At 27.1% G+C, this 16,728-nt stretch overlaps 2 protein-coding genes across 2 annotated transcripts; both read right to left on the reverse strand.

Moving 5' to 3' along the window:
- Positions 1-336: 336 nt before the first annotated feature.
- LOC107166755 (ATPase ASNA1 homolog) lies at positions 337-3,909 on the reverse strand. The gene is made up of 6 exons (XM_015515546.2): positions 3,629-3,909; positions 3,361-3,508; positions 3,146-3,297; positions 1,213-1,468; positions 948-1,151; positions 337-885 (listed from the first exon to the last, which is right to left on the reverse strand). Exons 1-6 carry the CDS (start codon positions 3,754-3,756, stop codon positions 748-750), a joined length of 1,026 nt encoding a protein of 341 aa, XP_015371032.1. The 5' UTR covers positions 3,757-3,909; the 3' UTR covers positions 337-747.
- A 7,798-nt stretch (positions 3,910-11,707) lies between these two features.
- LOC149060633 (uncharacterized) lies at positions 11,708-13,824 on the reverse strand. The gene is made up of 3 exons (XM_089217695.1): positions 13,717-13,824; positions 13,038-13,232; positions 11,708-12,317 (listed from the first exon to the last, which is right to left on the reverse strand). The coding sequence occupies exons 1-3, from the start codon at positions 13,793-13,795 to the stop codon at positions 12,022-12,024; spliced, it is 570 nt and encodes a 189-aa protein (XP_089073821.1). The 5' UTR covers positions 13,796-13,824; the 3' UTR covers positions 11,708-12,021.
- Between the last annotated feature and the right edge of the window lie 2,904 nt (positions 13,825-16,728).

Raw genomic sequence — 16,728 nt, forward strand, 5'->3', positions numbered from 1 at the left:
TTATGAATAAATAAATAATAAGATATTATATTAAAATAATAATTCTTTTATTTTATATATTTTAAGACAGATATATAATTATAATTGATGAATTGACAACATTTCAAAATGCTTTTGTTGTATTTTAAATTAATCAATGATTTAATATGAGAATAAAACCAAAGAAACCGACCAACTTACTGAAGTGTTGGACTCACCAATTATTTTGAGCACTTATTGTTATATTTGTATATCATATGTATATAAAAAAGTAACAATCAAGTAAAATAGATAAAAAAATTAAATTTTTAAGAAAATAAAAATTTAATTAAATCTTATGAAATAAGTCTTATAGAATAAATAGAAATGTAGTTTTTATTTGTATTATTTGAAGAAAATAATAATGAAAAGTATTAAAACATTTTTTGATAAAACATAAAGTTAAAGTAAATTAACGATTGTTACAATGCTCTATGTTTGTCATATAATAATTAATAATAATAAAAAAAAGGTGACCCTTGACCAATATTAATGGGCCATGGGGGCACATTACACAGCAATACGGATGAAAAGTGAATAAAATCATTTCAATAAATAAAACACTGTTTTAAGTGCAAACTCATGAGAGAATTTATGACTAAATGTTTAATATATAGGCCATAGGGTACCAAGTATTAATTAATTAATTGTAAAATATAATATAATTATAAGGATATTTTTATTGAAAATAATTTTAATTTCATCATCAATTATTTTAATGAACATTACTTATTCTACATTACGGGAAGGATCATAATCTGGGAACATTAAGTGGTTAGAAAACTCTGTTAAATCAGGAACACCTCGTACTTCCTTTTCTAATAATGGAAGCTTAGTGACGTGGACATCAAAATACAAATCATTTATCTAAAACAAAACAAAATAGTTATGATATATACTGTATTTATTATAATATATCATATTTTTACCTGTGCTAGATAGGTGCGCTGTAATTCCTTTCTGGAAGAACACTTTTTACAATTGGGATCTGAATCTCCATTGTTTGTGTATAATTGATTAACAACAATATTATGGCAGTCAATTTCATTTTTGTTTAATTCTTGAAAAAGCCTTTCTGTTTCATACAACGACAAGAACTCAGCAATGCATACACAAATGAATGTGGTTTTATTCTAAAACAAAATACTTATAAATTCATTCTGATCGTTTTAAAAATATTTTATATTTCCTTACATGATTTTTGAATTGTTGATTAACAGTTTTAATGGTACTCAACAATTCTTCAATTTTTTGTGCTATATCTTCTAGATTAATACCAGATCCCAAATGCATACTTATTTGATTTAGATAAGGACTTATTCTATCTTTGAACTCCAAAATTTTTCCTAAAGCTTTTTCCAACATAAAAGGAAATGTTAGTAGTCTTAAAGTATGTCCTGTTGGAGCTGTATCAAATACAACTACTGTGAATTCCATACTCTTAACCAACCTAAAATCACATAAATATTAAAAAATGGTTGTCATGCTGCCTTGATAATATATTATTACAATAAAGTACAAATATGCAATACAATTTAACAACAAAATTTTCATAACTTGAATCCAAAAATACTGTCTTAAAAAATCTATTCTAAACGTAATCAATTGTTTATAAAAAAAAAATTATGGTTTTGTTAAATAAGTTAATGAGTAGAATTTAAATTTGAATACATTAACTTATCTACTCAGGTTAGCTTATAATATGCTAAATAAGCAAAAATGTATAGATTGGATTTTATGATTAAAACAATAAAACTTTTTAGAGTAAATTAATTTAAACATTTTTTAATTTTCATGCTATAATAGAAGCTTTTTACATTTATTTCATACTTTAGTTTTTTTGGGCATATCTCAGTTTTTATTTTATAAGAAATAGAAATTTATACGACACTTAACAACATTGATTAGCTTATGTGATATTCCATATAGGTTTCATACACATTCAACTTATTTTTATAAAAGCCATTGCCTTAAAGTTCTGATACAATAGTAGTTTCAAAACAAGAACTTCATCATACATTTTTCAATATTTAAATAAATAATTTTGAAATACAGTGAAATCATATCTGAATTCATAATAATACATTCATAATACATTTATATGTAGGTAGATCATGTGAAATACAAATCTCGTGGTCTATTAATTTGTCATTGTATTAAACAAAAAATGTTGCAACCAATGCCGATTTGATCATTTAATAAAACATTATTTCCTATTAGGATATTCAGTTTTTATTTATAAGTCTTCAAAAGGTCTAATATTTATTTTATTCAGTGTGTTATTTAAATATTTACAATTTACATTATTGCAATACCAAAATTTATTTTTAATCAAGCTCAATTAATAGTAAAATATAATGTTACACCTATTTATATCTAGAGTTAGTTTAATAGTAAATGTTTGCAGCGGCATATGTGGGAGTAGGATTGTGTTAACTCTACTCCATTACAATTTTTCCCTTCTACAAAAAAAAGAAAAAATAGTATTTACCATCATAATTAATACACAAAATAAATTAATTGTAAATAATTTTTAATAGATATAAAATAAATTGTAAAATTGCAATAAAATTAAGAATTTTAGTTTCAGTTGTTTTGGACCGTAAAGATATATTATCAACTAAACCTCTATAATAATAATTATAATAATTATAATCATAATTATTGCAGCACAAAGAGGCTCTAGATTATTATTATTATTATTATTTATACCACAACAATCAAACATAAAATTTAAGAATAACTCTATAATTTATTTTAACCAATTATATAAAAATAGTTAAGCTAAAAAATAATGCAAATACAAGTATACAATTGTTTTGTTCTAGTTTTGAAAACCTATAATATATGTTAAGTAATATGACTTATCAATTGTTTTACAATGTGAATTTATTGAATTTTGACTATCTTATTGTTATTACTTTTAGAATTTTATATTTTTAGATTATTTACACCATATCAGAGTTATTAAAAATATAAAAATAAGCATTCAGAATAGTTTTAACATTTTAATTTAGGTGTATGATTTAATGGGGTATGACATAAACTATGAAGCCAGTATTAATCAGTAAAAATCTTAACCAAACTAAAATCTTGAGAAAATTATCGAATGTTTGTGTAGACTTACTTCATTATTTGAGCATAACTCATGGATTCATCAATACCTGGGAATGCTGATAACATGGTTTTCATAATACTGTTACATAACCGTATTGTATCAGATCCGTCGTTAGGTCCAAATAAAGTTTCATTTTCACCATCAGCATTAGGATCTACTTCCTAAGTAATAAATTTAAACAATACATTTACAATTATTCATATCCTTTATACTAAAATGCTTACCATAGCAAATAAATTATTGAAACCTTCAACTTTAGTAGGTACTTTAGTGAATTGTTGTCCAAAAGCATCGGAAATGTTGTGTGCTGGATCAGTTGATAATATTAGAACTGTTTCGCGGACCTTAGCTAATTGAATGGCCAAACCACAACTGAAATTATTATTTAAAAATTGGAAGACACATTATTAATATCAAGTAGGCATACACACTAATAATTTATTGCAAAATAAGTAAAATCAATGATGTATTTTAGTATGGTACAATGTTTACCTGACAGTAGTTTTACCAACGCCTCCTTTGCCACCGACAAAAATCCATTTTAAGCTATCCTGTAAGATAATGTTTTGTAGACAACCATCAAGTTTATCTTCATCGATAACTTCGTTGATCAAATCCATTTGTAGAAACTTTTATGAATTCCAAAGAAATAAAAAAAAAATGGAGCTTATAAAAGTAACTCAAATTATTATTTTCAAAAATGTTAATTATAATTTACAAAAAAAAAAAAATGAAAATGAAACTCTTAAATGAAGTTTGATAAATAAATCCCACCTAAAAAGGGTGGTTTTGTTTGTAGTCTTGTAAACCAAGGAGATCAAATCCGTCAGTTGTTTAGGCTTTATACGACGTCACGAATCGTGATTTATGTTATCAAAAAATACATGGCAGTCAAATATTTTATATCAAATATATAAATTATCACCGAATAAGGGATACTAACGCGATCTAGGTGTTTAGATTTGCTTTTGTCTGTTATATTACGTATCAACTATACAATAAATAATAATTATGACCTAAGGAAGCTGTTGTAACGAGTGAACGGGGGTGGCATTCTGTAGATACAGTACATTATGCAGTTTTGAACTTTTCCTCGGGCAGCTGCCGGCTGCTAAATACTGAATGAAGAGCCGCAGTAAATTTTGCTTACATACAATTATATTTACGCAAATTATATACATTAAACATTATGATTGAATACAATTTTTGTATTTTTTTTTAGAAAATATGTGGAAACGTTGGGGGCCCAAATAACTAAATGACAAAAAATCAATGTTGTATTTTTTTATGACAGTAATTAGCATGTGATGACCTTGAATTTATATAATCCCTTTGAAAACGTTCACCAAAAAGCCTTATTTTTTTTTAAAATATTCTATTGAGAAATGGGCTGGATTAATCTCATGCTGCTCTTGGAGCTAGATTCTACGCACGTGGCACGTCTATGATAAAACTATGATGAGGACTTATATATGGGGATTTTCTAGCAAAATAGACACGGGTGTATACAGGCAGTCTACACTAGACCACTCCTAAGTCACTCGTTCTACCTTCTTAATTACCTAATTGTAATAATGACAAAACATAATAAGGTACTATAAATAAAATATAAGTATAAATGTAAAACAATTTTAAATTATATTTTACTCTATTTTTTCCTCTTCCCCTTAGAAATATGTCTGGGAACCCCCATGGCTCCCAGGAACAAAGTGATATGAATGCTTATATTGCACGTATAAATACGTACAAATAGAGGGTAAGGCAATGGAAAAAAATTACCAAAATTCCTATGTCAGGAGGGAGGAGGGAGTCAACGAGACGCCTTTAGATATTTACCAAGTATAACATTATGTCTTCAATGGATGAAATTTATGCCACAAAATGATTTAATTATGAAAATGCATTACAATAATATTGAAGAGCGTTAATTTGTTTGTCCTGTTCCTATAAACATCGATGAATAACTAATAAAATGATTGTACTGGTCTGTTATCGCCTCACCAATTACGAACCATATAAAACGCATTTTTTTATTTATACCTACGACAATTATTGCTATATTTTATTAGTTCAGGTAATTTTACTTAGCAGTATGTCCAGTACGTATAAAGCTCTGTTCGTATCAATCGTATCAATGTTGAAGTATTTATTGCAGTAGTTGAAAAATGAATTCAAAAGATTTGTATTCCGAAGTCTCTTATGAAGATTAATATTTTCTCCAAACGAAAAATGTTTTGTTACAAACTTAAAAGTGTGAAAATCGCCATAATACAGTAATTATTATTATTTTATTTTATTTTATCTATATATTTTTAAATTGTATTACATTTTAGATTTATTTTATATACTTATACATATTTTTTTTTTATGATATAGGTAGTTTTGAAAATAATTAACGAATTAAATCAATTTTTTCAAATAAATGATTTTTTCTGATATTTCTATACACTATACTCGTATAGTATATATATATTTCAATTTCTATATACCTACGTTTTAAATAGTGTTACCATGTTCATATAATTGGCAGGGCGATAAAATTTTTCGTTCCCGTAGCAAAGCGATAACAGACCAGTACCCAAAATTATTAAAAGTAGGCACTAGTGGAGTCAAAAATTATAAATAGAGGAGTGGTGAAGTCCCCATTCAACTTTTCTTCACCTAATATACAGTTTTAGTATAATTATAAAATATAATTCAAAATAAACGCGAACATCATGGTATCTGGTTAAAGTATATTACAAAATTGTATTTTAATGGTTTCCTGTAGTTGTATATTTTTACAATATAGCATTTTGCATGTGTGTTCGAGGTCTATAAATTGTTATTTTCAATTGTTCAGGATATACGCTTTTGTATTTGTACAGCTGGAATCTAGCAAAGAAAATTTAAAAGCCCTGATGTGACGTTTATACGGTACTATACTACTACAGGTAGGTGGGTACTATACACCATTCTATAGTTCATTATTTATAATGGAATTCCAAAAAAAGGTCTTCACAGAGGCAGGTGTATCCGAATTAATGCGCAGTTAATATTTCCAGTTGTACCTACCGCATCGAGTACGGTTAGGCCACATTTTTAACAGCCTGATTGAGTGCAAAAAAAATATTCTCATTGTATGCAACGTTGTCAGTTTTCTAGCAACATCGATCCATCTACAAGACCTGACTTCGTTTATAACAAACATTGTTAATCGTTTGTACGATTATAATAATTTATCAAATATTATAGTAAGAATAATCGAATATCTGGTATCTACGCAAAAATTCTACAATTATAGTGTGAGACTAAACAAAGAAAAGAAGCTAAATGGAGTATTTCAATACCTATGTTAGTTAGTAGGGCCAGTAGGGGCTGTTCAGAGAAACTTTATGTGAACCGAAAACCATATTAATTTATGAAAGATGAATAAAAATAGAAAATGAAACATTGATGTGAAATAAAAAAAACTCATTCTAGATTTTCTAAAGTTAAAAAACTATGTAGATCTTAAATGTAGTGCCTAAGATAAGAAAAGGATATTGAAAAGGAGGTTAAGACTGTTAAAAGTGTATTCATAATTTGAAATGAGTTTTTGAGTATAAACAAACTTGAGTTATTTGTTTTAATGAGTGATTTACGCCAAACAGATCACCCTTTATTATAACTAATCAGTATTCACAAAAAACGTAAACTTGGCACTAGGCCACTAGGTGTATACAATTTGTAGCTGTAATATTGCAGAAGGAAAAATCAAATTTCGGATGAACTACCTATTATTACATTTATACAACAATTTGTATTTGTAAAAATAAGTGTTAAAACGGCCTTCTACAAAAAAAATTTATTTTATTTTGATATTTCATGTTAGATTTCGAGATTAAGATTTGACATATATAATCACAGAATTACATTTTTACTCAATTCAAACCGTTTTGTCGTTAAATTTTTTTTTTATCCGCATCTTATATAAGTACTATATAATTACAATAAATGTTATAATAATCAATGTGCGAACGCTGGCTAATAGCTACCTAGTTAATGCTGAAATTTATAAAATAACAAATGACCCGAACTGAATGTTTAGCATAAATAATATTATAATAAAATTTTATATTGTTTCTGGATTCCTATGAAATTTATTTTACTTCTAAATTTTATAATACGTATAAATTCATTATAATATTAAATAGGTACAGGGATAAATGGATTATTCATAATGTGGGCCTATAATAATTAAGTTTACATATTTCTTAGCATCGAAAATTATTCTAAGTTTATTTAAAATTTAAGAACGTTTTAAATTTAAAAAAAATATTATTATGATTTCCCACTCTTTGCGCCTATATTCAATTAATAAATAAATACCTAGTTAGTATTTTTATGTCAATTATACATTTGGATTTAAAGTACTTATTGACTTATTGTAATTGGTCACGACCATTCTATAGCTACAGAATTATTTATTTACCTCAAATACATATTTAAATATTATTTCACAATGTTTTCATTATAAATACCTATTAGGTATTAAATATGATATCAACAACCAATTAGTATAAAAAAAAATTTGGGAAATCATCATTTATGATTCAAGTTAAAAAATGTATGTGAAAGTAAACCTATTATAAATTAAAATATAAAAATTCAGTTTATAATTTAGTATTGATTATATACGTAGATGGTAGATTTAATATTATAAAATTTAATGCGTTTTATTTTAATTTAGTTCTTTGTTTTCATCAATTTTATTAAGTATATTTTGACTGATTCTGTAGAGTACATATGGGGGTCCCCAGGGGGGCACGACGGGATACTTTCCCTCCTTTAGAATTTTAAATTTGTTTTTCAAAGCATTATCTATAACACACCAATTTTGTAAACATAAATTACTTTTAAAATGTAAGCACAACATGTATAAAAAAATATACACTTATTTTTTTTATTAATTTTGCCACTACCTATAAAAATTTTTATTACTACACTTTATCAACTTTCACATTAATATGTATATATTATAATATATTTTAGTTAGGTATTACCTATTATAAGGATTATCAACCTATTCCAAACTTGAGTAGTTTTGGAATACTTTTTTAACGTCCAATCATATTTAAAAAATAATTTCATTATTTTTCCGTCTTTGGTATGGAAAAAGATTGCTTTTGTACCTACTTGTATATATTTCCATACAAAATATTTTATAGTAATATGTTATTTTGTTTTCTATTATTTTTAGGTGGACAGAAATGTTATTTTCCAATTTTGTAGCAATGACAATAAGATATTATTTTGATTCTAGGATTTCCATATAAGAAGTAATAAACCAATCTGTATGTCTATATTTAATAGACTCAATTATACATAAATATATATCCCACCCAAATAGATTTTAGTTGTGCCAATGAAATTGAATATAATTTATAACTAATAGATAGCCAGATAGGTGTGTATTATCCAGCTTATTATAATGTTTATTTATAAACAATGAATTGAAAAAAAAAATTTGTTATTGAAATCTAATAAAAAATCACTAAATCTACTAAAAAAAAGTAATTGAAAAAATTTAGAATTCATTTTTTTCAGTATTACAAATTTTTTTAAGTATTCAAAATACTTTTAAACAGTATTTTACCTAAGCCTGCGGCCAATTCTAATATTCTCCTTTCTTTTAGGAAATGATAAACACCACTAGTATAAAAATAATTAACCAAAAATTTTGATCACACATTCACACATATATTTTTATATTAGGTAATAGCATTGATTTTATAATATATTATAAAATATTATGTTATAAAATCAATGGTAATAGATACTCATTTGGTACCTTGAGATGAACAAAAACCATGTATGCTACATGACATTCCTATAAATCATTTTTATAGCTATGATAACTAAAAAAATTATGTAAAGTAGATATGCAAGATCAAATCTTGTTAGTTAAAAACTTTTATTTATCAAATGCACTGGATTCAAAAAATATTCTGCTTATTTAATTTACTTATTATTATTATTATTTAGTTATTTTATTAAAATATAATAAAATATTAATGTTATTATCTAAATTGTGAATAAAGATAAACTCAGCTGATAAATGATAACTGTTGAACAAGTCATTGGGCTTTGGAGACAATAATCTATGTAATTTATTTACATTTTACTTGTATATATTTCTTCAAACGCAATAAATATATTATTATTATTATTATTAATTATGATAAAAATACCAAAATTAATAAAAATGTTTTGGAAAATATTTTATAATTTAATAGCATAGAATTTATAGTATTGTATTTCATTATTAGAAAAATAGTTACACCTAAAAAAAAAAAACAAAAGTTAAACTAATTTTGAACTTGGGGGGTATAAAAATACCCTTTTCAATTAATAAATAATTAATTAAAAAAAAATTAATAAATCGTGTGTCCTTAATGCGAGTATATCATGCTAACCTAACCTTGGAACTGTAGGACGCGTAATAGCACATCTGCTAAACACAATTTAAAAGCCATAATCAGTGTCTTACGACTTACAGGATGAGATTGAATGTTCAAATGATAGAGATGTCTCCAAGCTATAGATAAAATAAACTGTATCCTGTAAAATATTTGTATTAATTTATGTGGTATACCTAATGCATTTTTATGTACATAGGAATTATGACAATAATGAATTCAGTTTCATTTATATTTCATATTATTGTGTTGGAAGACATATTACAAATAATGAACATTTTAAGTACTCAGTTACGAAAGTCTTCTACGCTAGAACAACCTGTTTCTGTTATTAATTGTATCATAAAAACATTAAAAGATGAATGTTCAAACATTGCTTTTCCTTATGTGTGGTCTAGTGTAAATATAGCTGTTTGCCGAATTATATGACATACCAGGGGCGTATTTAAGGGAGGGGCACATGGGGCCCGTGCCTCCATTCACCGTATTTTATACTTATTTTTATTATATGAGAAATTTTACAACTCTACTCCCCATGTACGTAAATTTAAACTTTTTGTTTGTGCCCCCCCCCCCCTTAAGACATTTCTAAATACGCCCCTGTGACATACAACTATACTCAATAGGTATAGTTATGGTTGAATGCTACTTTATTTCTGTTGCATATTCAACATTTAATATTATATTTATGATATTACACGTCTACTGTCTATATTAATAATAATCATAAGTATCATAATATTACGATCGGTGGGGACTGTCCATCGGTTATTAGCCAGTATACCTACTGTACGTTATTACGATTTATACTGTTAACAATAAATGTCTACATGTTTATCTTATTATTTATATTAATAATACGTATAACAATCAAAAAGAATTAAGTAATTTTAATGATTTATATCACTACCTACCACTTCTGCTGAAAATATGCAAACTGAACAAACAGAAAATGGAATAGAAGATCATTGAAGAATAATTTACTTGCAAATAATTAACAATCTAGTTACCAACTTGGAAAAAAGATTATCATCAGAAAGCCTTAATATAAAAAAATTGGAGTTGACAATTTCCTTAAGCTTAATTTTGATGACAGCATATGTTTTATTGAACATTATAAAGTAAGTGAAAAAAACTATTTGAATAAAATTATATTTTAATATTATATTCAATCAAATATTTTAAAACTATAATTATATAATTTTTAGGAGTTATTGAACATTGATATTGATGCTATAAAAGGTGAAATGAAAGTAACAAAAAACTGTTTATTAAGATTAAATGAGGAAAATGAAATCAATATTGATGGTCTTTAACAATAGTTGTTAATCGTGCTGTTTATCTAAATTTATTTAAACTTGTACAATTAGCGCTCATAATACCAATAAGATCAGCATCGAATAAGAGGTCATTTTCGGCCATGCACGGGATAAAAAATTGGCTGCGCACTTCTATGGAGCAAGATCGTTTCACTAACTTATCAATAATTTATATTGAAAGAAGTCTAATGAAATAGATAGTAACGAAATATTGAAAGAATTTGTAAAAAATGATCATAAATTACAACTATAAACGAATAAAATATAATTGTTTTATTAATATTTGTAATTTTATAATTTTCTTATTAGTTAGTAATTATAAATGTGTTAGGGATGTGTATTTTCCAGTTAAACTATAATAGTAGTGAGAAAAATGTATAAGTAGGAAAAAGGCTTCAAAACATTTCTAAATATATTTGGTTGTATATTGTATACAACCAGGGTCCTGTTTGATTTATATATGGATAGCCCCCCTCCCACCAGTCAAAAACTGAAATCGCGCCTATACATGGTGTATTAACTATAATAACTAATAACAGTAATAACTATGAAGACAAATATATTATCAAGTTTTTATTTAGTTTATTATGAAAAAAATTCAACAAAAAATGTATACAAATGTTGCAATATTAATGATTAATTTTTATAATCTGTAACGTTAAAAAGCATAATATAATGTTATATGAAATATTATAATTTAAAAAATTAAAAATTAAAGTACATCATAAATACGAAATCTAAAGAAAAACCTGCTAAGTAATAAATACTGTAACGTCACCTATTATAATATAGACTTCACCTACGTTCAATATTGTTCGAAAAAGCGGTCGAACGCTATGGAATTTCATCAATAATTCATTTTTGTACGATACACTCGATAGAGTGTACCAATAATCTATAAGGCGACGTTACGCATAATGCATAATAGAATATTATTTGTGTAACGTATACCAGGTGGCAGGTATACTATTAGGTAATATAGGTATAAAGTATATAATTAATGGTATAAGATTTAAAAAATGATGATGTTTAATATATTAATTAAAGAAAAAACCGATAGTTGGGTACTATTTGTAACACTGAATCGCAATGCTGCTGGCACGAATACCAAACTTGGCACAAGAAACTAATAGTAACGTATGCCATCTATACTAAAATTACTCGGGAGAAAATATATATAACTAAAAACATTGGGTGGATACGCTGGGTTTGTGATGTTAATGACTCCAATTTGGACGATACCATTCCCGTCTTCTTTAAGTTCTCCAAGTGATTTCAAGTGTTTGTCGGGTACCTTTGGACAGCAATTTAAGCTGGAACTGCCACATCTCATGTAATCAGAGGGCCAATTATGATACATCTTGCATATTTTATTGTACATGCAAATGCCGGGCGCGCCATTAGTCATGGTACACGGATCAGCTGTAACAAAAAATAAATAAATTCCATAAGTTCACCAATATTGTTAGTTATACCTAGTGAGTAGTGAATAAACTCTTGTTGATAATTTCGATAGTACTTGACCAGACATTTAAATACTGCTTACCTACTAACTTATTAGTTATTATTGTCGTAATGCGTACCTTTCTTTTCCTAGCGGAGTCTCATCCGGCAGTTTTTAAATATTATAAGAATATTATATCTACGTTATAGCTCATTATACAGTATTATCATGAATTGACTTTTGAGTGGGTTATACTAGGTATATTTTTTAGTATTGTGCAAGATACAGTGATTACACCTGTAACTTAACTATAGTTGTTCAAATACATCCTTTCATTAAAATGAGGGGGAGTTACAAATTGAGATGTCATAATTGACTAATGCTCCACCTGTATCAGTCACAAGTTTTCTGATTCAGCGATTACATATTTTTTTACCAACTGTTTCATTATTTGTTTTACTTGATTTAGAAAACAATAAATTAAAAAAATAAGTCCAAAAATCCGAAAAATTCATGCCATCATCAATGGCTTTCTCCTTAATTATATTAATGATCGTAAAGTTAAGTTATATTGTTTGGTGATAAAAACACAAAATAAAAAAAGTAATCAAATTTAAAATTTATAAGTTATAAATGATAAATATTTGTCATTCATCGTATTCCTGCCCATACATCCACAAAATATCAGTGTAACTTACCGCATAATTCTTCACAAGCTTCTCTTGTATAAGGCAGATTATAGTTTTCCGTGCAAAGATACCATCCATTTTTTGTGTACAAAGGTCGGCATGCCCCCATTTCTGTGTCGTAGTACCACCCGGTAAATTTCCAGCCTTTTACAAAAGACTCTGAAGCATCGCAATTTTCTACAACCGGTCTGTGACATCTATTATCTTTTAAAAAAAAAAAACGAAAATAATTCTTAATATATCTGCAGTACCCCTTAGGAGATAAATGACATAAGCCTGTAAATTAATTCAAAAATGTGGTTTCAACAAATCCATTTGAAGTTGAAAAATGCTTGTATATCAAATGAACTTAAACCGCGTCATGGTCATCAGAATACAATTTAACTGTATACTCATCAATACTAATTGTATAAATAAACAATTATCGTAAAAAACATCATTAATCGCTAGTGTTAGGCACTGAAGCTGTCATACATATTATTATTCTAAAAGGGGTACTATAAAATAGAGAAATATACTACCCTTATAAAAATAGGAATGTGCGATGTACCTGTATAGATTTTCACGCCTTCGTTAGTATTGCATAAAGATTATTCATTTAATCTTTAAATTAAATAATATAGATAATATAAAAATAAATGAAGGCTGATTCGACATTATACCTTACAATTATATGAATGTATCATACCTTTGTTTTGGGCGAAGACGACTGGCAGTAGTATGATGACTATTATCCGCCCCCGGACGTATTTGTTGTTAGTGAGCATCGTTTTATCTTTTTTCTGCTACAGTACAGAATAGCCTTCTTGGAAAGACACGAGCGGCCAAAGTATTTCAGGTGATGAACTGTGACAATTCGAATTGAGTACGACAATCCCTCTTATAACAACCAAATCTGGAAGGTGAATATTTTAGCGCATGCGCATAAGTGTGCGCATGTATGCAGTTCCTACTACCTACGCTCTACCAAAACCTATCAATTCCGCTAGTAGGTTGCAGGTAGTTTTAAATAACTAACCACTTATTACATGTGACTAACCTGATTACTCCTTATTACGAAATTTTAAGACTATAAAAAAAACTCAACATTTGCTCTTCTATCCCCATGACCCCATACCTCCTAATTTTCCTAATTAGGAGACACGTGTAAATTAGGAAAACGATTTTGGCAGGACGAGGATGGTTAAGTAAGTTTGCAAATACATACGTAATAATTAAGTGCTAGATAATGTTGCAAGATCCTGGAGACACTTATGGATTAGGGAAATGGTTTTTATGAGTTAACGAGTAGACTTTTAGGACCAAATTGTGCAAATACAAGTTAATTCTGAAATAAATATTGGCATTGAATAATTTGCAAAAAAAAAAAGAAAATAATAATAAGTGATATGAGAAGGGAGTAAGACGTAAAAATTATAGACATATTGTAGAGAGGTATTTACATTTATAATGAAGATACAAATTATAGAACCAAGTTTTTTTTTAAGGACTTAGCTCAAAAATGTTTGAGCAGTGGAGCCAGTGGAGGCTGATTTATCAATGATAAATATACATATTTTGATTTGTAGAATAATATATCTAAATTATCATAATTCTGATATTTTCATTATCTCAAGAGTTATCGCTATAGTTGAAAATCCTGTGTATATACATACATACATATATATTATATATATTATATATATTATATTATAAAAATGCAATTAATATATTATAGTGAAAACAAATAATAGTTACATTTTAATAATACAACTATTCAATCTTTATAAAAATGTAATTCAAGTACAGATAACATAAACTATATTAAATACCTATTAAATTTTGACATATTAACATATTAACATTGCTAGTTAAAATACAATTTTTATTACTCTTGAGTTTTTAATTTATCTTTATTATCTGTCAAAAGTGCTTCTACTGCATCTATCTCATCAATTGATTTGACTGGTAATGTTACAACTAATGATGAAAATAATAATGATCTTGTTTTAACACTATTAGTAAGTATAGATTTTATAGATTTCTTATTTAATTTTAAAATAGACTATAACTTACAAATGTTTTTATGATACACATTTTTGATATTCTGAAATTTATGTTACCATAATTATAGTTGAAAATTTGACATTACATAATAATGTAAATTAAAAATTAAAATATTTAGACAAACTATTTTCTACATTTTCAATAAGCTTCATAAGATAACAACAGCGGCAGATTGACCAATTGGGAAATCGGGAATCTTCTCTATGGACCGGTTTTTGCGAGGATCGCTAAACTTACCTATAATATATTTTAGAAAAAATAATATTTTTGTAAATTAAGCCTAAAATATATTAAAATTTAGGTACCTAAAAAATGTATATGTATAATATATCATGGAGAGGAGGGGAGGAGTTACATTTGTGATGCATAGCTGTATGGGCCGGTTTGATCTATATATTTCCCAGGCCGAAAAAATTTGCCAATCCGGCCATGGATAACAGTTAGTAGATTTGATAGCAGTGGCGTCGAAGTCCTAAAAATATAGTAGGGCGAAAAATATTTCAAGAGGCCCAACATCTTAATATGGGAAAAAATGACATGCCGTGTCGAAGAAAATGATCAATATGAAGCGGCCCTATCTTAAATTTTCAAAATATGTCGGGCCATGTCGGCGCCACTGTTTGATAGTCCACACTTAAATACCTCTCAATAAATGTTACCATGCCTTCGATAATTCAGCGCTGCTATATCGCTTACTCAGTATCTTTAAATTGACATTTTTTAATTCAGAGCAAAACTATGCTGTATGTGATAAATAGTGTTTTTTAAATCCATCACATTGATAATTACTGATAACACTAGTAATTTTGTGAGCTTACCGTTTAACACGGACTAAGATAGTCTGTGGTTTATAACTTAGATCACATTCTATGGATGGAGCTACAGCGTATTATTTTGATGCCAATATTTGCGATGATTCTTTGAATTAGATGTGCGACATGAGCATGCGCGATCTATTTCGTTGCAAAATGATCCATATGCCACACTCAAAGCCAAAATATTACAATATATAACATGTGGATAAATAAGCGATCAATTTCATTGCACATGCGCATATCAAACACCTAATTCGGGAAGACGGGGACTCGTCGTTGATATCGGCTTTATTATTTAATATTTTGTATAAGTATAATAAGCTGTGGCTTCATTCATAGTTTATGATGTCAGATGTAGAACTTATAATCAAATACCAATTGTAATACCACAGAATATATATATTTAATATATATATATATATATATATTTCATATATTCTGTGGTAATACTATGATACTAAGATATTTTATATATTATTGTGTTTTAATTATCATCAAAATCATATTCATCATACGTTCTTACCATATAAGTACATCAATATGTTATGATCATGCTTTCAGCAGCGCTGAATTATCGAAGGCACGGTTATTTTTATATGTTTAAGTTTAAGTTAATTAATTATTTTGTTTATTTACTGCTTACCAAATAGTCTTGCTCTAAAATAACATAATATTTTCCATATTTTTTGTTAGATGATATGCAGTTCTGGATCTTGTTAGCAATTAGTGATACTTTAAAGTATATGTTTTGTTATTACTTTGGATATTTGGAAGTTAGCAACAATTTTTGGATGACCAACAATAGGGACATGTTTGTACTTCATTTGTTAAATTAAATG

The sequence above is a fragment of the Diuraphis noxia genome, unplaced genomic scaffold (assembly GCF_037042655.1).
Source record: "Diuraphis noxia isolate RWA-SAM2 unplaced genomic scaffold, SU_Dnox_SAM2 contig0001, whole genome shotgun sequence".
NCBI lineage: Eukaryota > Metazoa > Arthropoda > Insecta > Hemiptera > Aphididae > Diuraphis > Diuraphis noxia.